We start from the raw sequence: 24,686 nt of genomic DNA on the forward strand, positions 1-24,686 counted from the left end.
TCATGCATCCCTCATCAGAAATTTGCCATACTGTACTTTTTACAGTATTTTAAAAGCAGACTTTGAAAGAGCTATTTATATAAAACACAAAATTATTTTAAGAAATCCTTCTACTTTCCAGCTGATCCTACTTTGGTTTGAGACAAAGAAAAATACCTTCTCAGGGAAATCAATCCTGGGCCTCTTTTTATTAAAGGCAACCAGCAGCTGAAGTATAGGAATGCAAAACTTGTAGTAAATTGTATGGTAGTTTCGTGATACTTCAGCTAGGAGCTGAACCCAAACTGTTGTGATCTAAAGCAGATTTGATCTGCGTTCCCAGGCACACTTTAATCCCTTGACATCTGCAGTTTATAGATACAGGATTAGTTGCTTGGAGGGCTGTACTACCACTGGGGAAACTGCTAAACCTTGGAGGAAAAGGACAAACCAAGAAAGTTGTTGCAATGTCCTTTGCATTCCTGCCTTTTGTAATGGCATACTTATTTAAAAGATAGCGGTAAGACCGAGGATAATTTCATTTTTTTTTTTAATCTTTTTCTCTTAATGTAAAATTTCTACTTTTCACTTATCAACTATTTCTTACTTTACTGCTACATTCTCAAGCCAGGATTTTGAAATGTGCATTTCACTGTAGAATTTCTTAAAGATGTAGTTCAACCTCTTTCCAACAGAACTGCAGATACAACAGATTTAACCCATTTTATTATAATGATGCATATGACCTTAAAAAAGTATGTCATATTTGTTTCTTGAAATAAGTGAAGTAGAAATATTCAGGTAAAATGAAGAAAATTATTAAGATGCAAATGGTCAACATCAATTAATAATTTTTTTACTTTTCAAATGCCTGGATCTTATCTATATGAATTAACACCAGCTGAAATCAGGCTGATAGCACAGAATTATATTCGATTTAAAACTTTCAGAATTATTATAAGACCAGTGAAAATATAATTAGAGAGAGAAATCCAGATTCACCTGGTTTAAACTACCCCCAATTCAATGCCCAGTGATTTTTATGTGTTAAATGGAAAAGCAGAGAGCTGGGTGAACAGAGACACAGGTCACAGATTTTCAAGTGGATCTGGGGATCACAGAAAGTTGGCTGGTGAATCTACTGAAGGCAAACACACCCTGTGCCCAGGAGTTGCTGAGAGCTGTGGGTTGTATCACCTACTCCTGCTGTGCTTTCGTCTGTCCACTAAAAATAGTACATGTACTATGAAGTTACACTGCAATTGCCACTGTTAATTGTTGTGACAATAAACAGTATTTGTAAATCTGTCACTCAATTTATTTACCAGTTATTTATTTATCATGCTATTAACTGCAAGATTTCAACACTCAGGATGACGCATATATCAAAGTTCAATGTTCAAGGCAGAGATGCTCTCTGGGTTAGTCACTAGGCAGCTGCTTCTATTTCATCATTAATTTTTAACTCTAAATTTCACAGGGCTCAAGACCCGAATGGTTCAAGCGTCTATAATATGATTCAGTGTCTCAGAAGTTCTAGATCTTGCTAAGAACCAAAAGCTAACATTATCTGCAAACTCTTCACATAATTCACGTGGGTGCCATGGCAGCTCCTAGTCCCTAATCAAGCAGTGTGTATATATATATATACACATATATATGCAAAACTGCAAAAATGAAGTGGTGCATGACCTGAGCATGCGTCCAGAGAACAAACTGCCCTAACAGCCTAGAATGTTCTGCCCTTTATTCCTTCAGCACACACCACAGTAGGAAGGTGCAGGGACTTCAAGAATTTCCCTCTTGCCACTGTTTTTATACTTCGGTATTTAGAGCAATCAGTCCATTAACTTCAAGAATGTATGACCTGTACAGTAAATTTTAGAACACAGAGGGAATAGAAACTACTCATTTTACGGGAAAAGTGAACTCTCAAGGCAAAGCTTATTAAATACCCATTCCCTGAAAGCATGATATTGACCAAGGTGCTTTGTTTAGGAAGGATCCCTAAACGAATGTGATTCACTTCCATGTGATTACTCCCTCATATAAATATTAAAAATAGAACAAAGGCTTCCTCAAAACCACCTAATTAAAGAACACATACATTCCTGTACCTCTGGGCTTTGTATTCAGCTTTTAACCTATCTAAAACCAGATGACAAGGTGACAACTGAGTACCTTCAAGACTTCACTGGATAATAGTTATGTCAACATGGTTTTGGATTTACAGAAATAGTTGGAAGTTTTTTTGTTTTGATTAAAATGAGAACATAGTACAAAAAGCCGAACAACTAAATTTACAGCAAGTTGCTGTTTATCTCTGCATAGTTTAATAGTCTCAGCCACATCATCAAAGGATTTTTGTGAAGTGTTTAAATGGTTTCCTTACAAAAACACTAAAAGTATGAAAATCAGATAGAGTTAAAAAACCCTGCACAGTAATATTTTTCATTAGTGCCCTCTACTGAAAGAGTTGAAATATATTCATCAGCTATGATTGAAAGTTTGAGTGGGTAATACTAATTGTACAGCAACAGGTAAATGACAGTGCTGAGGAAGCAAAGACATACTTAAAAACTACATGCCACTCACAACCAGTATTCAAAAAAATTGACTCGATTTTCAGAGCAGCTAAGTCCTTTGATGCCAACAAAAGGAGCTTGGTACTTTTGAAATCATCCAGTTTTGATTACACAGGAAATGCTGGTTACAGGCTCAGGCACCCCAGGTGTGTGCCCTCCTGAACTCACACAGCTGAGTGCCTGAGAGGGCTCTCACTCTGCCACCCGCTCTTAATACAGAGAGATGTTTTGCTGAGAGAAGTAAAATGGGAGAGAAAAGCAGGGAGGATCTGAGAAGGCAGACAATGACTGACAGAAAGGAGCAGGAGCCATTCCAAAGGTTTGTTTCGGAAGAGATCTCAAGTAAGTGGATTCATTAATTTACAGCCGGGCTTTCTCAGTTGTGTCCCTTGGTTCTCAATGGAGAGACCACCCCTGCCCATGATAAGGGTGGTCATGCAACCAGAGTTGCAAAACAACAAGACTCTGACTCACTGAAGAAAATATCAGAAAGTGAAACTTCCTCAGAAATAACCCACTGATTCACTCTGCTTTTAATGGCAGAAGCAGCAGTTGCTGGGGGCTCACACTGGATTTAAGCGGGGACGGACCCATCCCACGGCTCAGTAACAAAGCACCCAGGCACAGCTCTGCAGCTCATCCACAGCCCCACAGCCACAGCACCACTGTGTGCATGGCTTCAAAGCACAAGGCTGGGAAGTTTTATTTAAAATTCCTTCAAAACCCTGCAAAAAGCAAGAGCTGCTTCTCTGTCGAAAGCAGCACTTCTTTTGATATATATTAGTTCATCACATATATTAGTGTGTTATTCCTCTGTTGTGTTGGCAGAGAAAAAGCTATTATCTGTGAGGTGAAACCTAGTAAATTTTTCAAAGATAACATAATGATGCACTTAGTGGTAATCTATAGTCTACCCTTGACATGGAATGCCACATTAATCACAATTTCTTCTACTCAGTATGCAGAAATCTGCAGGCAAAACAACGAGGATCAGGGAAGTAGTCCCTGCTTTATTGCCACAGCTGTGCCGAGCAGATTTCCAAGAAAACACACAAGACAAACCAGACAGCGTTGGCTTCAGCTGTCCTCTCACCAGAGCAGGACTTGCTGGGCTCGCCCCTTCACTGTGCTCCATCATGAATTATACACAATATAATATAATAAACATAATACTATATATAATATGGTAGAATATTATGTAGTATGTAAATGTAATACAATAAAATACATATAATATAGAGTTCTACTTTAAAATCTCGAATAATTTCTTCTTCATCTGTTCAAGATGCCATTTGGGTTGCTGTACCATCAACTTGTCTATCACAGTTCAGTATCAACAAACCCATAGGATTTCGTGACAGCAAAAGGACCAAAGAATGAACACAAGTGACAAGCATTTTTTTTTCTCCTGGTGTGAAGTCAGAACGTACTGTGTGCACTTTCTTCTATTCTACCTTATGGATCTCCTGTGATTCTAAAAAAATATTTGGGGATATTAAATAAGCAACAAAACAAGTATCTCACAGTTAATGGAGCAGCTTATAACTGATGATTTCAAAGTGCTTTATAAGAATCAAGCTTTTTATGGACAAATAAACAGAAGATAGATGACTCCACATGAAAATATACATTGTGAAGGCAGGAATATTTAAAACGACTGTCTGGTAATTCACAATACTCTGCTCTAACCAAAGCTTACTCTTCTGGGCAACCAAACTGTTTCTGTAAAACAAAGTGGTAAAAAAATGTAAATAAGAAACATTTTGCAGAAAATGTTGTAATTTTTATTACAACACGTGTCATGGTGGTTTAGTTCCTTAGTAGCCGCTTAGTGAAAGGGAATCTTCTGTTATCATCTTCTATAGCCTGCTCCCAACAGGGCAGGGGTATGTGCATTTGATTTCACACTTTCAACCTAAATTTTCTACATTTCCTACTTTTTAGTTCCCAGATTTTCCCTTTGGCATCAGATGCATTTATTTTTTCTATTCCTTTCATTCCAGACTTCTCATTTTACTACGTAAAATCTGCAAGACTACATGACAGAAGGAAGGATTTTTTAGTTTTCTATGAAAAGCCTTTGTATATGAAGAGCATAATTTGCTCCCCACAGAGCTGAGTTTGTTTTCCAAACAAAAGCACAGTTAGTGTATGCAACTCTGTGAACCTGCTGTTAAAACTCTAAATAATACACTTAAATTTTCCCTGATGGGCTGAAGGAATTCTTGCTCCCTAAGAAAAGCAAACTTTTTGAGCGCCACTAACAGCATCATGGTGATGTTTGTCAGCTCAGATTCACTACAGGGTATTTGAATTTTCCCAGTTTGAGAACAGACTGGATCTAGGATCAAGGATTGATCACAGGACCTTTTGGTAGAATTTTCACAGGCATACTGAGTATCCAGCTAGGGATCAAGTTCTTTAGGGGAACCAACACATGCAGGGCTGTGAAGGCACATGGAGGATGCACAGACACTCACAGGCAGAACTCCTCTCACAGTATCTGAAGAAATTACGGTTCAGTTGAGTAGAACTACTTAATGCCATCTTTAGACATACAATGACCCAGTCAGCTTTCTCATGTAGGTGAGAGCATAGTAGTGTTAATGCAACATGACAAAAGCAGAGAGCAGTGTGTTTAAAGATGAACATGATTTACAGCCAGGACGCGGTTTTCCTTTTATATAGGCACAAATGCACCCAAACAGTAGAACCAAGGACACAAAACACAAGTACATAAACGCCAAATGTACTTTTAAGGACTGAGCAAGAAAGCATGCAAGCAGTCCACAGATCCATTTACCAAATAAACTTTGGACTGAATTTTGCTTGACAACGTCAGAGCCGTTCCCTCTAAGGTGCTGGGCCTCGGTACTGCCTTGGGCACGTGCCAACTCCAACAATCGCACACATGCACACACACACATGCACATAACAACCAGGTACACGTTCCTAATTCTTCACTGAATAAATACAGCAATACCTAGGGATCCCTATCCAGCACTCTGGCTACATGAATATTAATGCCATCTTACACTAAAAGAGCAAATTCATAAATACAGTAAAGTATGCATATATGCACAGAGCTGAACTATGCCAGAACAGCAGTTTGGCAAACAGTTCTCTTTGTCAGTGCAGCAATAACCTAAGCTTTATCACATCAGAGGTCCTGATTTTTGATAAACCTGCATTTTTTTTTTCCCCTTGTATGTCTTCTGTAAATAAAAAGAGGCAAAACTAGTAGAAAATTTTTATCAGCTAAAATGTGATAAAAATTGTGTCTACCAATTTGCATTGTAACCTCAGCACTGGTAAGTGGAAGTGGGCTAGGACCTAAGCTCCAGGACCAACACCTTTTAGTATGTTCTCTGCTCTGATTTTGACCAAAGCCAGATGTCCTGAGATGACATCTGGGTACAGGTTAGAAAACAGCACAGACCAAGGACTTTCCCAAATACAGAAAGTGTGTGAAGTGATCATGTTTGGAGCTAGGAAGAAAGGAGAAGGTTTCACTGTTGGAATCTAAGCTGTACTTTGCCACTTGCTGTCAAGAGCCACAGGATGGGCCCCGCTTTGTTTTATACAGAAGAATAATTTGAACACTTATTTTAGTATATCTATCTAATTAAATCAGAAATACCTTGAGCTGTTCAGAGATTTATTAATCAATTTTGCCTACATAACATTCTAAATACACTGTGTGTCATCCTTGGCAACTACATACAGATCCTCCCTTTGTTATCAAGAGATCATTCATCGGATGCTCAGCAAGGAAAGAACAGCCTGTCACAACTCCATATGTCTTTACATACAAAGGTATTAAAGGTATCTGCTGAAATCACACCATGAAATGGTGGGAAAATAATTGAGAATAAACCTTTGCCCTTTCCAGAGCTCGTTTTGGCCTACTGTTATCCAAGTTCACTACTGGTCCTTATCTGAGGTGCCTGAGTTAGGAGTTAAATCACCCCAAGACTCCCAGCTGAAGTAAGTCATGGACAGATCCTCAGATGGCAAATGAATTAAACCCACTTTCTAATAGAATCTTCTGCTTCCCAATAACTACAGAGGACCTAAGACTTCTAATTAGGAGCTTTATAATATAGAACAAAACAAGACTCCTCCTCCATGGGAGAAGCAGCAGAGCACACTTTCAAATAAATAATTCGGGGAAAACAAATGCTACTATTAAGCAGTATTTGGGAAAGTGTTCTCTAAAGAGGCCCATTCATAGCAGTGTATTATCTTCAGCACCAAAACCACTATGTAAATATATTGATATCCCTTAAGATGGCAATGTAAAAAGACCAGAATTTAGTATTTAGTTCTGTAAAAGCAGAAGATATGCAGTAATTCCAGTATTTGGTCAATGTTTGCAGATCTGATTTTCAAATTACAGACAGGCAGTGTAAGACAAGAAGCTAGAGGTATTTCATACTGATTGTCACTACCTCTTTTGCAGCTAGACTGCAGTTTCCATGGACATAGTGCTTCAGTACATACCAAACCACCTTTCTGAGATCCAACTTGGGTATCTGCTTTATGATGCTTAAGGCAATTTTTCCAAGCAGAAGTACAGAAAACCCCCCACTTACAAACAAAATGCACAAAACAACACCCACCTTCACCCCACCCCCCAAACTGGAAAGAGATGGTATAATGATGAGGTTCTGTTAAGTTAAATTTGATATTTTAAATATTCATCTCACTGAACCAACTCAGAAGCTACTACTATCCTTAAATATGCCCAGGAAAAAGAATCTAAAGCATGAATGAGTAGGAAAAAAATGTGGCAAGTAATTCAGCTGCAAGGGCATGTGGGAGATGGTGATATGCAAGCTTGCAACACTATATGGTGCAGAAAGCAAATGAGAGAGAAGCTCTGCAACTTCATATTTGTTACACACAGTGAGGAAACACAACACAAATGCCAGAGGAAGCTCTGCCTATGGGAGACAATGCATATGGCATTCTATGCTCTACACCCTAAAGGGAAAGATTTCAGCCAAAACCAGCCACAAATATAGCCAAAAATTAACCTGGGGCTTGGATGATAAAATCTCTGAAGGAAATATATATAGAGAAAAAACTATGAATAGCTTGGCAAAATGGGAGGAAAATGGTAATGACATGGAGAATCACAACTACACAAATTTTTAAGGGCTATAAATGCAAAGGATGTGAAATAATATTTTGGGTGCAACGAGTGACATAAGTAAATTGTGATAGAAAGAAATGAAAAAACTGAAATGCTAAAGCAGGTCTGTAAAGAAGTCTGTATTGACATGAATTTTAATGCTGCACCAAGCTATCGGGTCCCAGCTGTAAAACCATTATCAGCAGGGACAGTGCAAGAGAGAGAAATGCCACATTACATGGATGTGACAGACAGCCGTGATTTCCCAAACCGCAATATTATGTCAGAAGACGTAAAAAATTAGTTAAGATACGGCCTGATGATGTTATTTATACATTGAACTTCTCTCATGAAACTATGTTGTCCTGGGACTACAGTATATTAGATACACTGACTAAACTAATGATAGAGGAAGAATGAAAAGCAAATGCATTGATTCAAAATGTGGGTTCCTTCTATCCTTTGTGTAAATGTTAACCACATTCAAAAATTAAAAATTTAAAGCATGTTTCACTTATACAGCAAGCTGGCTATGCCCAGGAAAGACATATATTCTTTAGGGAGGAGAAAACCAGTCAAACATTATGTCAAAGGTTTCACCCCTTCTCCAAAAAATCGGAAAAAAACCTGAAGTAGAGAACTCTATGGAACATATTTCTCTCTAATTCAAAGAATTCTTTTAATAAGATGAGCTTTTCAACACTCAAGTGCAAGACTGATCATTAAACCCAGTCCAAAACCATTCTGCATTTCCTTTCCATCAAGCTGTAAGAAATCCTCCAGCACTCAGTGATAAATTTTATGATGCTTTGGAAGAAGATCCAAATCCCCCAAACTGATGATCCAGCACAGGATGATAAGAAGGCAGACTCACAGCACTACCCCTGTCTTGGGCCCCCTTTTCTGATATGGAGCTCATTAAATTAAAATGGAGAATATTTTTTTGATTTCAAATCTTTGATGAATTTTACTGTGAGCATGTAAACAAGATTTTCAGTGTTATGGGGAACACTGTATCTACTGTCCACCAGTGGTCAGCCTTCACTGCTGCCAAGGAAGGCAAATGAGGGCACAGAAGCTATAGCTCAAGTCAGGGCAAAAAATATTTGTTGGACAGCTATGGGAAAGTCCATAAACAGGAGTTTAGGTACTGAAATATTATATATACTTTACACTAATGATTGAATTTCATACACATATATATACATGAATAACATTTAGAATAATTACATGTGTAAAAACGACAGCCACCAGAACAAATGTACTCTCTTAGCTTTTTTTTATACTCCATTAACTACTCACATTCACTAAAAACAATATAGTTTTCTTATCTATTACTTATTTGGATGGTTACTTCAGATTTAATATTTTCATGTCCAGAAACCCATTTCAAATTTCTGAATTTATTTTTATCTATCTGATCCTATACAAATATTGCATATAACACATATAGATAATCACATAACAATTATATTTTTCTCTGTATTTATTCCTATTAATGTTTATAGAAGGCACTCATATATACATAATGAGGTTAAACGAGCCAAGATACCCTGAGCTCCTCCCATAATTTAGGTTCCTTATTATCTTCCTAGGTTTTACCTCTACTTATTTCAGTCTGAATTCTTCTTTCTTCAATACAGTTGGCTGGAAATGACCTTGTATGATACTATTTACACTTTTCTGTCCTATAAATTATTTTACACTGGACTAAAATGTGACATGTATCATTCATCTTCTCAAAAGCACTGATGGAGACCCTTAGCCCTTTATTTATACTTTGTTACTCCACACACACAGGGGGAAAACCAGGCTCTTCTTAAACCTGATCTGTGCAAATATGACTTGTGAGATGAATAAGAAACAGTAAGTGGAGTGAATATGAAGAAAACGGTTTTAGTCCCACTCCTGCACACCCAGACTTCTAATTCTTATAATTTGTGTACAGCAGACAAGGCTGCCTCCTTTAAGTGCTCTACTGATGTGGATGTCTTCTCAACATTCTCGCTCGTGTTCCTTGGCCTGGTTGTCACTCAAAGGTCAAACTAGAGCACAGTCAGCAAGAGCTGAGGCATGGGAGAAGTGGTAGCCAAGCTCTAATCAATGTCTCCTCTAGAGATCTGCAAAGCAGATAGAAATTCATAACACACTTTTAACAAAGCAATATTGCCTTACTATTGTGCTGCATCACATCCTAAGCTCAGCTTGGCTAAGTGACAAGGGCTGTCTCCTGTCCAAATGCTGTTTTCCTCTTATCTTTGATGTCAGGGATGTCTATGCTTCTTGGTATCTGATGTATTCTCCTTTGTTCACACTTAACTTTATGTTTTTATAGATAAAATTACTTATAGCATACTCTATTAGATTGGGATATTCAATTCAGTGTGAGGAAGAGACCATTCTCATTTCTCTGTGACTGCAGAGACAACCCACGCAGCACTTTCTCACCTCTAAAAAACTTCACTATTCACTGACCTTAGGGGAGCTGGTCATGTTAGATAGGTCTCCATCACTTTGAATTACAAAAGAGAGAACTTCAGAGCCTACGAAAGGCTGGCTGCAGGGTAACTTAAATTCAAACAACCACATATCCCACGTTTTTAGCTATTCCTATCTGGACCTAGCAGAAAGCATCAGCTGTATCAGTTCTTCAGTAAACACTGTACCTTCTTTATTTCCTGAAAGGTTTCTCTAAGAAATATCCTGAACACCTCATAAGTGTATTGTTTCCAAACATTTCAACAGCATTAACTTCATTCAAGGTACAGGGTAATGAAAGATACAGGGCACACTGAGACTCATCTTGTAAAGTTGTGCAGAGTCTTCACAACTTCACAGTGTTCTACTGTGGTACCGTCGCAAAATGTAAGGTCAAACTAAAATTTATTTTTTTTAAGAGAATATTAAAGTTGTATGGACAATGCTGTCCTCAGTGATATCAGATAAAGTCACTATTTGTAAATGGAACATAAATATATGTAAGTCAAGCAATGGTTAATAAAATCTAAGGGAAAACTCCCTTTTTGTGTAAGCTGGTTTGTATTTCTCAACCATCAGTTTTCTCGTATCACCCTTTTGAAGCTGTCAAGTGTAATACAATGAATCACAACAAACTGAATTTTTATAAGTTATTTAACTTATAGCTATTTCCATTCAATATATCCAGTACTATCATACAAATGACACCTCCTTCCACATCTGAATTTGACCCACTATGTTCAGACATATATGAACCCCACACTTTTCAAATAGATTAAAACCTCAGCTTATTTTTTTGCTGTTTTCTTTCAGCTTCTACCTGATGATATAAATAGCAGGCAATATTCTCATCTGTTTAAAATACTCTACAGTGATCACATGTATTTTCCATGTCCTGGCACCTTCTTTATTTAACATACATTATCCAATTTTATTTGAAGTACATCTTTAGGACCCCAAGCCTCTAGTGCTTCCTGGCAGTTCCACTTGGATGGAAACAAAATTCAAGGACCAGCATTTTTGTTAATGTATTTGTATTTCAAACCGTAATCTCCAGTGTAACAACAAATACAGTGCTGGGTACAATGATTACATCCTTAGGTATGTAGACCTGAGTGTCATTTGCACCAAGGTGAGGTGTGACTAAATTTATGTCTGCTTTAAGGCCACTTTCCACTGACTTAGCATAAATTTGATTCTGTGCCTTATAGGTTTCAGTCCTGCATCCAAACTCATTGGACCAGCCATACGAAGAGTCTGTTAAAACATGAATCACAATCAGGCTTCTACAGTATTAACTTTTGTGCTGTATTATTAGGAGAATACTAGAAGTTGCCCTTCAGAGTTTAATTACAAAAGAACTGAAATGGGACAAAACCAACTGAGGATATATCTTGCTGTAGCAAGAAAGTGAGAGGCATGGAAATCTTGGTAGTATCCAACTTCAGAGAGCAAAAAATCAGCTTTGTCAACAGTGGTCACATGCAGAGTAACCAAAAAGGCAGAGCCCTAATGAGACTTCCTTGCGTCCAGTACTCTCCTGAATAGTTCTGGTCCTCTGTGATTCCACCTACTGCACAGTGGGGGTGTGATCTTGCTCCTGCTGAAACCAGCAGCTAAATTTTCATCAATTTAATACATCTTACTTCTGCCCCATGAATAAATTCCGATTTAAGGATTTATTTTTCAGTTATTAAATGTGACAGTCTACAGTCAATGTAGATCTCACCAAAGGCAATATTCCCAGCTCTAGAAACCAGGACTCTCTTATCTGTTCTTGGATAGACAGATGAAGACCATGTTTGCCATAAAACACTGATCATGATAGTTAGAGATTAACAAGTAGATGGAGACTTTTCACAATTCCCTTTGAAATCAGTATGCTTTCAATCACACCTTTCAGAAGGTGTCAGTATTTTCCCTGTACCTGACTTCCAATGGTGAAACCTGTTTGACAGTAACAGGAGAGGGACCATCCATCCATACCTCACCTTACAAGTGGGTCACAGCACAGGAAAAAATTATCTGTTGTTTCACATTACTTGAAATATTTTCCAGTAAGAAATAGTCCTAGAATTTTTCCAGCTGTAGCCCAGAATTCTGCTAAATACACAAAAGACTCAGAAGAGTTCTCTACAGACACTGCAAACTATTTTTCAACAGGTCAGCTCTACATACTGAACTATTTGCAAATTATTAAAAATATAAAAAATATTAAACACACAGACTGTTCATTACATTTACAAGTCTCACAGGGCTGAAATGCAAATTACTCTGTACTACAAATATTTGGGTAACTGAAAACTTGCCCAAAATGTTTGAATTTAAAAAAAAAGAAAAAAAGAAAAAGCCTTTTTATGGGTTAAGGTAATAATGAGAAAACTGTTCTCCCAAAAATCTGTATCTTATTGTTGGACTGAAAATAGTTTAATAGAGAAAATATTCATTGACAGGGTAGTATTTTACATAGAGAATTAAGCCCCATCAAAGTGGGCAATGTCATTCCATCTACAGGGAAGTGCCAAAGGAGACAGCCAAAATTTGCAACGGTGTGATAATACCAGCAGGGATGGATTTGTTGCTATTATGATTAAAGCATATAAACAGAAGAAGATTAGGAGGGGTGAGAGTGAAAAGAGAGGAAGAATAGTTTATTGGTTGGAAGAAGGGCAGGGAGAAGCTTATGTTGGAATGCAGTGTCACAGTTACACACCATAAAGCTTTCAGTTGCTCCCATTACATGAATGTCAGAACACAGCTGCCACTTTCCAGGAGAAATTCTTTCCGTTTTCATTTTGGAAGTACAGGGTGGGTTTTTTTTTTTTTTTTTGAGTGTAGCACTCCCATGAGATCACTGCATTGCATCTGCAGGTACCCTTACAGCACATGGACTGGTAAATGTGATCCTTGTAGACATGCTCTGGGACATTCACCCCTTAGGATGAACCAGCAATATGTCCTTAAATTGGAGAGGTGGCTCAACCTAAACAAAGCATTAAGAATCAGATTTTTTGTTGTCTTGAACCAACTGCTTTCACAGTCATCAATGTACAGCCACAACTAGAAATAAATCTCAATGGCAATCCACTCAGTTTAAGGAAATGTGGCTGAACAAGGTGAGTGAGAAACCAGCCTTACAATTATAATCTCATTTTGCTGATGAAAACGAAAGGCCATAATTTTGCATCAGTGCCTTGAGATCCTTGGACTTATATTTTTTAGTGATCCACTAAAGACATTTGGAAGGGGTGTCTTTTACCACTTACTGAAGTCAGCCCTGAAAAAGGTATCCAGTCAACCCAAGCAGTCAGACAAGAAGAGATGGGCTGGCATTGAATGTTGGAAGGAGTTCATCCCACTGCCATTTTAACCAATTAAAGTGGCTTAGTTAATGATGTGCTTGGAGGAAGAAGAACAGATAAGGTCTGCCTTGTGATATCAGTGAAGAACCGAATGAGTATGTCAGGAAGTATACACTGAGCAGAACTTTGTATTTTTGTGAAAGAAAAGAAACCAGCAGTATTTGAGGTTCAAGATAGAACTTATATCCTGAAGTCTTGTCAGGATATCAGGAGAATAGGAGAGAAGAGGGAGTGGGGAATTCTCTCAGTCAGCTCATTTTTCCATCCTTGCTTTGACCTTTCCAGAACTGTAAGCATTTTAAATAAGAAGGGGAAAATAGAAAATTCCTTCCTTTGCAATACTACAGAGTGCTGCTAGCCTTAATTACTATGACAAATGGAATACAGGCAGGAATCTGCTAAGAGAGCGAAATTATCATATCTAATTTATGACACAAATAAAACCGGTCATCAGGTAATAAGGGCTTTAGTTCAACTGAGAACAAGAATTTGTAGAATATCTTTCAATTGCCCAAGCCAGGTAAAAAGTCTAAACTCTGCCAGCTGCTATTAAAGGTCACAATTTAACTTATATTTATTGAGAACTGGGTTTTGTACCTTTCATCTCAGTAAAATATACTTACAGTAGTCATACTACTGTTCTAAAATAGAGGAGCAGAAACTCAATATTTTCAAGAACAATTAGGACTCGGTGAATTCTGCTCCTTAAACAGAACTATGCTTTGTTTTGGAATTTTAAATGGAGCGGAATGTTCTTAAAATTTTCCAGTGACTAGAAATGTTGTAACAAAGTTATTAGAAGCATATTTTCATTAACATCAACTGAAACTTCTTACCGGACTCCAAAGTTAATAAGTTTATTAAATACATTGTTGTTCCTGGACTTGCGCTCCTATGTATACTTAACACTGAATTCCACATGAAAGACCAAAATCCAATGATTTTTTAAAAAAATGCCACAGTTAAGTACACTTGCATCCAAACAATAGCAATCAAGTATTTAAAATATTTACACATTGAAATAAATAGAAAAGGAAGCAGACTTCTATTACATTTAATTTTGAAGATAACCTCGGTCATAAGGGTACAGAGAGGGATTCTTAAGAAGAATTCTAGGGCTTGATTTAGTTCCCTAAACATAGGCTTACAGTCAACACATCCTCAGGTATCTGAAAAGATCCATAGTGGCATTGGCAAAAACTCCCTAAATAATCAGCAACCACAGAAATAATAAAAAGATACGGGGAAAAAAATTCTCCAGTATTTGCCTGAACTTAATTTTATGGAGTATTAGAAATGCCCTAAATGCAGTGAATGTACTGTCTAAGCTCAGAGATATCATAACTGTTTTCTGTAAAGTTTGTGTCCTTGTCTGATTCCTTTCACTCCTGCAATGAACTCTTCAAACAGGACACACCATTCTTGGGATAGAAGCCAATGCAGTAGAAGCAGCCCTAGACTTCATGATAAATCGTGGGGAACGAACAAATTAATAATATGACAGAGTAGAAAATATTGCAATTAAAAGACTGTCCAATCTAAGTAACCTCTTCTAAGTAGAAGATCCAAAACAAGTCCTTCCCCGCTGCCTGAGTAACTATCATGTACAACACAGGCAGGAGCTGACAAAGCAGCTCAACTTCTTTGCTGAGGACTCAAGATTGACAAAAAACATCAATTTTAATATAGAGCTTCCAGGAACAGATACTGTTTATTAGAGTTAAAGCCATGTTTAGAGTTAACCCACATCTTTGCAAAGTCTATGTTCAAAAACTCCACAATATCCCTTCAGCTGCTGCTTTCATGAACAAGTCTTTAATGTCCTAACTGACTTTCTCTTTTCTCTACTTAATATTAAAACAGCATGAAAACTAGAGATTTCTGGCTCTGTTTTCTTCTGTAAAAGCACAGTAACTGCACTGAAAAAAATAAAAAAAAATTCAAGCTATGTGCAACATATACTGGATTCCAATCATTTGGTCCAGCTCTCCAAAGAGATGAGCTTCTCATTTTCAAGCCCTGTGCACACACATCTGTGGACAAGATTTCAAAAGATCTCACCACTCAGTATAAAAAGTTCTTTGAGAAGTCTGGCTTTTGAAATGGTGTTGAGCTCTTTTTAAAACATATGCCATAAATCCTAATTGTTTTTGAAACTCACTTCTTGTTGCATATTTAAGATTCTCTCATTTCTATCTAATCAGTTGTTACAATATGAATCTAAATTTCTGGAGATTCAAAATACCAAAATTTTATGAACAAATCTGTAAAAATTCCCAGCACTTAACAAAAGCTGTTATTCTGCCAATTACCATTTTAGCCATCTTTTTATGTTTACACCTTAATTTCTTCTTCATTCTGATGTTTTCCTTTGCATTCTTGATGAATGATCACAGATTCTGCTTTTCAGTTTATTTTTCTTCCTTTTATGTTTGTACATTTGGCCAGTTTAATGCCTGTTAACTTCCTAGAAAAAAATAATTTTTATGGGCTTATCTGAATTTTGACTACATACATCTCCAATCAGATGTTTCATTAATAGTGAAATAAACACAACGTTACTAAAAAAACCCAAGTCTCTTGAAATCAAAATTATTGCTCTTATGTTTTCCTACTTTGAATCATCACGGACTAAAATCTCACTTTTCATATTGTTTCTATATTCCTCTCAGCAGTGGTGAGGAGAGGTAGAAGAGAATATGACTGGGGCCCTAAGGATTAGGGTCTGTCATCAAACCACTGAAAATAATGGTTGCTGGCAGTCTCTTGGGTGAGCTGACACTCTCAACCCCATTCTGCAGTTATCAGCCTTTCATCGATGGCGTTCCCAGGGTTTGCTGAGCTTTCAAATTCTGTCTGGTGGCTTTTTATAGGTGTCTCAGTAAAAAAACAGGATCTCTCTAACAGCTTTTTGCCATGAACTCACCAACTGTTGCTCTTCGCTTTGCAGCCTCCCACCCTAAAGAGAGAACATTTTATGTTTGTCTTAGGTTTTCATATGAAGGTTGGTTAAATTTTTTTCCTCTTAAAAAAAAAAATCTCTCTCCACAAATCTTCTCAGAAACTTCGATGCTTCACAGTATCTTAATACTTTTATTTGGTTAGATTTAACAAATCATCTGCATTACTTCTCCCTTTTTCCAAGTAAGTAAGCTGCAGAACGTTTGCATGTGCCCCAAGTTCGTACTGCTGCTTTGCTGGCTGTTCCACCAGACTTACTGATATTGCCTGAAGTGTCACTGAGAGTTGCAAGGTGGATTTTTCAGACTATGTAATGTGTATGCTGACAACTAAAGCAAATTTTAGTGTGATTGCTGCCTCAGACCACCTGGGCTTCCTTGTACGTACTCCCAAAGACTTGATACGTCAAGAACTGACAGAGAGAGCTGCCAAAAAATAATAGTTAAAAAAAAATATAATAGAAATAGTCCAACTCAGTGATCAACTTAAAACATCCATAAAGTTAAAAAGTTAAATTAACACACACATCTCACTGAAGGAAACTGAAGTTAGGTTCATGTTTAAATCTGTGCAAAATTGTGTTAGAGTCTGTTCTTTTTGCTTCCTCAACACTTAAAGGGGGATGAAGGTGGGTTTATATGAGTCCAATGCTGTTTGCTTGGTTTTTTACTATGTAGTTCATTTGTCTGGATAGATGGACTGAAGAAGAAAAATATATCAGTTTTATATATTAGTTTTATATCATGGCCTAGAAATTCATAGCTTTCTTCACAAGATACACGTTTATTTGAAATGTGCACCAATTCCCTGGTGAGGTCGGCTAAGCATAGCCATCTGTTTTTCTCCTGCATAATGATTTTGCAAACGGTGTCACTGGGTTGGTGTTACTGTAAGTCTTTTAACCACTTTAATTTTTATGGTGATTTTTCGCACTTTTCATTTAAGCCTGCCACAAACACGAGATTCATATAAAAACAGTGTTTCTCCAGATCATGATCCCTACTGCTAGACATAACCACATATCATGTATGCCACTCAACACTCCAACCCATTCAGGAACCAAGAGCAAACAGTTCTCAGTAAGGACAAATCCAAATAAGCTGCACAAATCAAAAATATTTATTTATGCTTCTAACATGCTGTTGGTCACACTGCACCCTGGCACATTTTTACACAAAGTATAGAGAGAAGACATCTTCTCTCTTCAGAAATCTTCTGGCTGTTTTTCTATATTTCTCTATGTAAGTAAAGAATATATATAAAATATATATTTATTACTGTCTCTCTATATAAATATATAGTTCTATAATATTTTTCTATTTTATGCAGTCTCACTGTACTCTTCAAAAGAACTGAGATAAGCTTACTTTTGTAAGAGAGAATGCAAGGTGGTAAAAAATATATTTCTTTGCTAAGCATATTTTAAACTTCATAATCGGTAAGATCACCAGAGGTTAATTTACCTAGACAACAGCTATGTAAACTGACTTTGTTTAAAAGTACTGTGACATTTACTTTAGGTGATCAACACTGGAATTAGATACTATTATATTAAATGAAACTTTCAAAAATGCAATAGAAATTTATATTCCTTTTTATCTTTTCATCTTCTTTCTACTTCCAAAATGCACTAGAACTTCTAAGGACATCAGAGCCTGTTACATCACCATCCTTTCAGAAGATGTTTTCTGCAATGGTGACACCACCAGTCTTGGATCACATACACAGTTTTTAATCTCAGCAAAATAGAAACTGAACAAATGTCATTTCCTTCATATGTTCCTTCCCTCTTCCATTCATGCAGTTTAAAAGATTGCCTATTATCTCAAAGGTCAGACATGCTTAGTAGTTCCTGTACTGTTAAAAAAATCTCCCTCTTTTAATCTCACAGTCTCACAGATCCTGTGGATCTCCAGTAATTCCATAGTAGAGACTTTTGTTTTCCTGTAGAAATACCCATATTTAAAAACATTGTGAGGTTTCTCTTTCCTAACATTATGAAAGCACTTCCAAACTCATAATCAAGTGTTCAACTAAACAATTAACATGTGCACAGAAATTATGCGACAGGGAGCCTAACCTATGAATTTGTTTTATACACAACTATTCCAAGTTACAGGTTTTTAGCTGTCATTTACGAAATCAACCAAGTTCTAGCAATACCCAATATTCTTTCACATCACCGAGATACAGTAGCAATGCATGAGTTTGAATTATATATTACAGAAATTTCATTTGCTTAAACTAATACATAATCAGAGGTTTTAAACTCTTTCTCATCATTGAGTTTTACAGGAAGAGTAATACTTACTTTGTATCAATTAATAAGTGTTAATTTATTAGCACAAAGGTGCTGGCATTTCAAAAGCATCACTGCAAATGAAAGACTAATGCTGTAACAGACTGAATTTCATTAGCAAGGAAACGTGTCAATCTTTGACTAAATTAATGATCAAAAGAGGTGTTCTAGGAAACACTCACTAGTGCTGCCAGTAAAGCCCAAGGAAATCCTCCAAGTAAGGATTTGCATTTTAGAAGAGAATGCCTGGAGCTTGGAGCATATTTATGAGTCAGGCTCATGTTCCAACAACTGAGAAAATCATTTTGTCACTCAGTCTCATTTTTCAGTTTTGCTATCTGAAATGAAGAGCAGAAGATTATGAGGTTAAGAGCAAGCACCAAGGAAGCTTGCTTTCCAGTGTTCCACCTCCACAAAGTGAGGCTGATCTTGTTCCTTCCCAGTGTCAAAATTTGTTAGCAGTCTGGCAAAATCTGGATGCCACACTTGAATATTGTCAGGATCTGAATCCCACCGTGACAACTAAGAAGTGTTTGTGGTTACATGTGAACCAGAAAACAGAGCATCCAGGAACCATTCCCTGGCCCTGTCAGTGAATAGGAGGGTATGGGATGGTCTGTGTCCACATGGCTGAATCTCCTTCTGTCTCCAAGTAGGATGTCCTCATCCAAACTGACTCCTGGGAATGGTCCTGGGCTTTTGCCAATCCCAGAACCATTCCAGGTTGTTTCTGGGAGTTGCTGGCTTGTTTGGGCTGAAAAGTCACTTAAAGGCAAGTTTAAAAACATTACTAGCCCAGTACTCAAATCTGTACAGTAGCCCCATGTAGTTACAAGTGTGGATGTAACCTGTGTGCCCTTCCTCTACCAATCAAATTTAGTCAAAGGCATCAACTTAAGACTAAGTTTGTGCTAATGGGCCTCCTGAAAGAGTCCTTAACAGAAGCCTCCTTGAGAGTCAATAGGAAAATAGGGATGGGATCCAAAACTGAATTTATGCTGAAGAAAACTGGCAATTCCTGTTTTATTTCTCTTAATGAAATAAGGAAGAATAATCTCACAGAAATCTAAGAAAAAAAATGCAGTACCCCATTAACCTGCAGAGCACAAGGGCCCAAGAAAACCAGCAGCATTCGTGTCCAAAGGGCAATGAAGCTGGTGAAAAGGCTAGAAAAGCTAGAAAACAAGCCTGATGAGGAGCAGCTGAGGGAGTTGGGTTTTTCAGTTTGGAGGAGAGGAGGTTCAAGGGGGACCTCACTGCTCTCTACTGCCTTAAAGAAGGCTGCAGTGAGGTGGGGGTCGGTCTCTTCTGCCTTGTCTCAAGTAAAAGCATGAGAGGAAATGGCCTGAAGTTGCACCAGCGAGTTTCAGATTAGATATTAAAAAAGCCTTTTTCATTGAAACAGTGGTTAAACATTAGAATTAAGTTGCCCAGGGAGGCGGTAGAGCCATGGTCTCTGGATCTGCATTTGGCACCTGGGAATACGGTTTAGGGGTGTTTATGGTGGTGCTGGGTTGATGACTGGACTCAATGATCTTGAAAGTCTCTTCCAACCTTGATGATTCTGTGATTTTGTGAAAACCAACAGCTGAACTAAAAGAGGAACAATCTAGTCTGTATTTGGCTAGACTAAGGCAGGGCTTTAAAGTGCGCAACAAAAATTTCTTTCTGAAAGGGGGTCAGGCACTGGAACAGACTGCCCAGGGAACTGGTGGAATCACCAGCCTGGAAGTGCTCAAAAAACATGTGGATATGGTACTGTGGGGACAGGGTTTAGTGGTGAACATAGAAGTGCTGGGTCAACAGTTGGACTCAATGACCTCAGAGGTCTTTCCCAAACTTAACGATTCTATGACACTGTGATTCTAAAAATCAAATCTGCTAAACACACATTCCAAATATAAATATTTACAGGATTATTTGAACAATAAATACAACATATTAACCTCTAACTCAGAATAATAAACTCTAAGCTATGAAAGACTCTTAAAGCAGTGAATTTAAGACCTAAACGAAAATTCATATAATGAAAGAATATCACATAAGAACTACACAAAAATAAAATCAAATGATCTAGCTACTAAAATACACATATGTGTTCAAAATCTTGTGGGAATCAAATATTCCAGTAAAAATAAAGGAAGAGATGGAAACACAAGTTTCTTATTATCACACTTCATATGTTACAAAACCTAAGAGTTAACTTATTTTTGGCAAAGCGACAAAGGTTGCACAATGCTCTGGCTTACACAAATATTTTCTATTGTTAAATGCATCTTAAATGTAGCTTGTCATATATTAACTTCATGCACACAGTGCACCATGCAGCCTAAGAGTGTCACAAAGATCCCTACATTTCAAAACACTGATGAATAGCAAATTGGCAGCATTCAATGAACCAGGTGTAAAATAGTTACTCGACAATTTATAGTTTAACTGAAACCAGATAAAATCATTTGAGCAATAAAGACTGTACACATTTTGACCAAAGTTAGTATTTTTGGACAAATTACTGCACATAGTATTTTCTAGAATACTCCTTCCTGAAAAGATAAAACAGTAATAAAAGTTCTTTTAAAAAATTCCCTAGTTTATAATCACAATGTGAAATATGCCTGTGGAAATATATCCTCATGTTTCACCTTTTTAGTTGCTCTTTACTTTCAAGGAAAAAAAGAGCTAGATGTGCAGTGGAAATAGTCATGGAGAAGTGGATATGCATATATTAACCACATGCATATATTAACCACAGACTTTATGCTAACACGGCACTTCCTTCCACTGAGGGTTTTATAATGTAAAGGAAGAGGCAATGATTTAGTAAGAGTGAATGTTTAAGAATAAAATTTCTGTATTCTTCATTCATCACCCACTGATGAGTTATTACTGAGTGAGTTATTACTGAGCACTAACAGTTTGCCATTTCCAGAGGGGCAAGGACATGGTCCTGCCTCAGCCTTCTTATTGCTTCACAGTGATAATGGGAAAATGTTCAGATACACCAAACATGCAGTAACAGCTCTCACTGAGTTACACAAACCAAGACTGAGTGGCAGAAACAATGGTATTTGCATATGTATTAAATTTTAAAAACATCTTTCAGAGTATTCATCACCATTTATATTAATTGTAGTTTCCATACATTTCCCCATGTCCATCCAGCAATCTGCTTGCCTCAAGATAAGAAACCACTATTAAAACCATAACCAGTCTTAATTCTTGGTGTAATATGTAATATAATTGCCAAATATCTCGTGATCTACTTAAAAATTGCTTAAAGATGAGAGCAAGAAAGCCCTAAAAATATTTATCAGTTATTAATTATTTATATTACAAGAGCATTAAAGGCCAAAATTCAGACTCAGAACATCAAACTACTATATTATATATTAGTAGGATAAGCCATTAACTTTTTGCTTCATTTTAATTGAAAGTTTGTGTACAGCAGAACAGGAAACCCTTGGCACTACCCACAGGCTGAGCACATGCCCTGCTTTGCTAATAATGTAACTCCCATTTGAGAAGGCTGAGTTACCTGAAGTTCTGATGCTCGCTTCATCATCTCCAGGGTGATGTAGCAACCAATAGAATGAGCAATCAGTACCAGCTTTATATCTTTTGATACATTCTTTTTGAGGAAGTTCAGCTTATGCTCTACTTGTCCGTTAAGTCCAAAAACATCCTCTAGCTCCTTAATATCTGTGTCTGAAACATAAAAGAAAAGAAGTCCTTTGGTTCAACAACAGAAGTCTCAAATATCTCTCCCCCTCCCCCCTGCATCATTTCTTTGTAAAACACTGAAATAAATACACATATTAATTTAAAAAAAAACCAACAAAACACAACAACTCAAACCACCAGACTTAATAATTTAAAGTTACCACCACTGGCTAATATAGACTGATGAATCACATGCACAGGATGTGAAGCCTTATGTGTAGCTTGCAAACCAGGGAAAGATAAGGAAACACATGGAGCTTCACGGCACATCATCCAGTACTGTGATCTCCTTCATTCAGAACACGATCAACTCAGGGCATTGGATCAGCTTAAATCAATCCAACTTCACAATGAATAATCAGGACCTACAACAGCAATGCTGCCCAGGAATAAGAGTCCCTCCTCAGAGAAGACAAACTGTCATGTATGCTATCATGCACTAAAACTTTCAGATATTCAAAATCTTCTGTCTTAAAATAAAGATGTATAAAAATGTCCCATGGAATGAGGAAAAATAGGAAATGGCTATGTGTCAACACAGAGCATTAGCACCTACACAAACTACCCCTATTTATGCAGGTTCTTATCACTGTCAGTTCAGCCACAAAGAAGATCAAGTTAGAGCTCAATGGTTCTAGGTTATTGTGCAATTTGATCACTGTTTTGCCAGAGACCTCCTAAGGGAGCTTGGGCAATCCCTTATGATGAGAACTCGGATCATTGCTTCCTGGCCAGTCAACAAGACAAAGCTGAACCGGTGTCTGTAAGAATATACAGCAATTCGGGCATCTTCAACTCTTGCTCATGAGGTGGTTGACATGGATCTCAAGTTCCACAATCTAAGGGGTTTCACAGCTTCTTCATCTGCTAGAAAAGTGCTCTACCCACTAAATGCTATGCTGAGGATATACCACTCCAGTTTAAGCTGGTTACTCCACTGAAAGGATTATAAGAAATACTAAAATAAAAAATCAAAGAAAAGAGGCAGAAAGCGTGAAGGAATGTCTGCATCTGGCTTACCAAAAGGAGATGTAGTGGCACTAATATCACTTAATCTCTTAAATCTGAACTATTATCTTGGGATTCAATTTCATATCCCAATTTAAAACTCTGATTTTTATACTCCTTGCAGGCTGACTTGCTTTGTGGCTTTAGTCTGAAACAAGCTAAATCTCCTGGCAGAATTGTTCAGACACATGATGAGGACTGGTTCATTACTGATCCATGGTCCTAGAGATGGCATCTAAGTTCCTGGCAAATGCCACACACCTTTTCAGGAGCAGCTGACAGAGATGGTGCACCCACAGCCCTTACCAAGTATTAGGTGTGACTTTCCACTTGGTTTCTTTTGATGTGCCCTGCAACAGTTCCCTGGGTGAAAAATAGATGTGGAAGAAAGCATCCATCGATACTACAAATACATTAAAAAGACTGAAATGCACTGAAAAACTACTGCAAGAGAAAGTCAGATAGTATCACAGATCCATTTCAGATGGGAGTTGGTTTTGCTCTCTCCTGCTTGGAGAAGGCGACAGCTATGAGTGAACTGCCTAGGACTGTGAATAGCGTTTACCAAATCACAAAGGCTGATGGGACTTTAATCCGTATGCAGAAAGTTTGATAGCAATTGGACTGTGATGGTTTTGGTCTAGGCCTTCCTGGTGATCAGTTTGTAACCAAGGAAGTGGCCAAGTGCCCAGTATTCCATACGATTTTTACGTAAACCAGAACATAAGTAAGTTAGAGATTAGAGACCTCGCTCTCTTCTCTTCCAGCGAGGCTCAGGAGCAGTGGGTCCTTGCGTTGGTCTCGCTTATCTAAGGCTGGGGCCTGCAGTGTCCACTGTCCTGCCACGTGGAAGTTCGGAGAGTGCTGGCCACGTCTGCCAATCCTGCTTTTCTACGGGACGTAGTGAGATCTGTTTTGCTAGTTATTAATATAGTTCTTGAGTTTAATTGCATATACCTGTTCGGTGTCCCTTTTTGTCCCCTTTTGTCCCTTTTTCCCCTTTTCCCTATCCCTTTGGGGGGTGTTTGGATTCCCTTTTATTATGTACATAGTATCTTCACTGTATATAACTGTAATATATGTAAATATATATATTTTTATATAAGTACCTTGACTTTGGGTTCTTTAATCTTCATAGTTTTTTTTTTCCTTTGCCC

At 37.5% G+C, this 24,686-nt stretch overlaps 1 protein-coding gene across 1 annotated transcript in view; it reads right to left on the reverse strand.

Annotated features, from left to right (window-relative positions):
- Nucleotides 1–24,686, reverse strand: part of LDAH (lipid droplet associated hydrolase) — a 115,446-nt gene that overhangs the window by 44,302 nt on the left and 46,458 nt on the right. The window contains exon 4 of the mRNA XM_050316435.1: nt 22,337–22,506. Within this exon, the coding sequence (XP_050172392.1) occupies nt 22,337–22,506 (170 nt within the window). The remainder of the gene's footprint in view (nt 1–22,336; nt 22,507–24,686) is intronic.

Source organism: Myiozetetes cayanensis, unplaced genomic scaffold, assembly GCF_022539395.1.
Source record: "Myiozetetes cayanensis isolate MyiCay16 unplaced genomic scaffold, myiCay2020 scf2-11, whole genome shotgun sequence".
Classification (NCBI taxonomy): domain Eukaryota; kingdom Metazoa; phylum Chordata; class Aves; order Passeriformes; family Tyrannidae; genus Myiozetetes; species Myiozetetes cayanensis.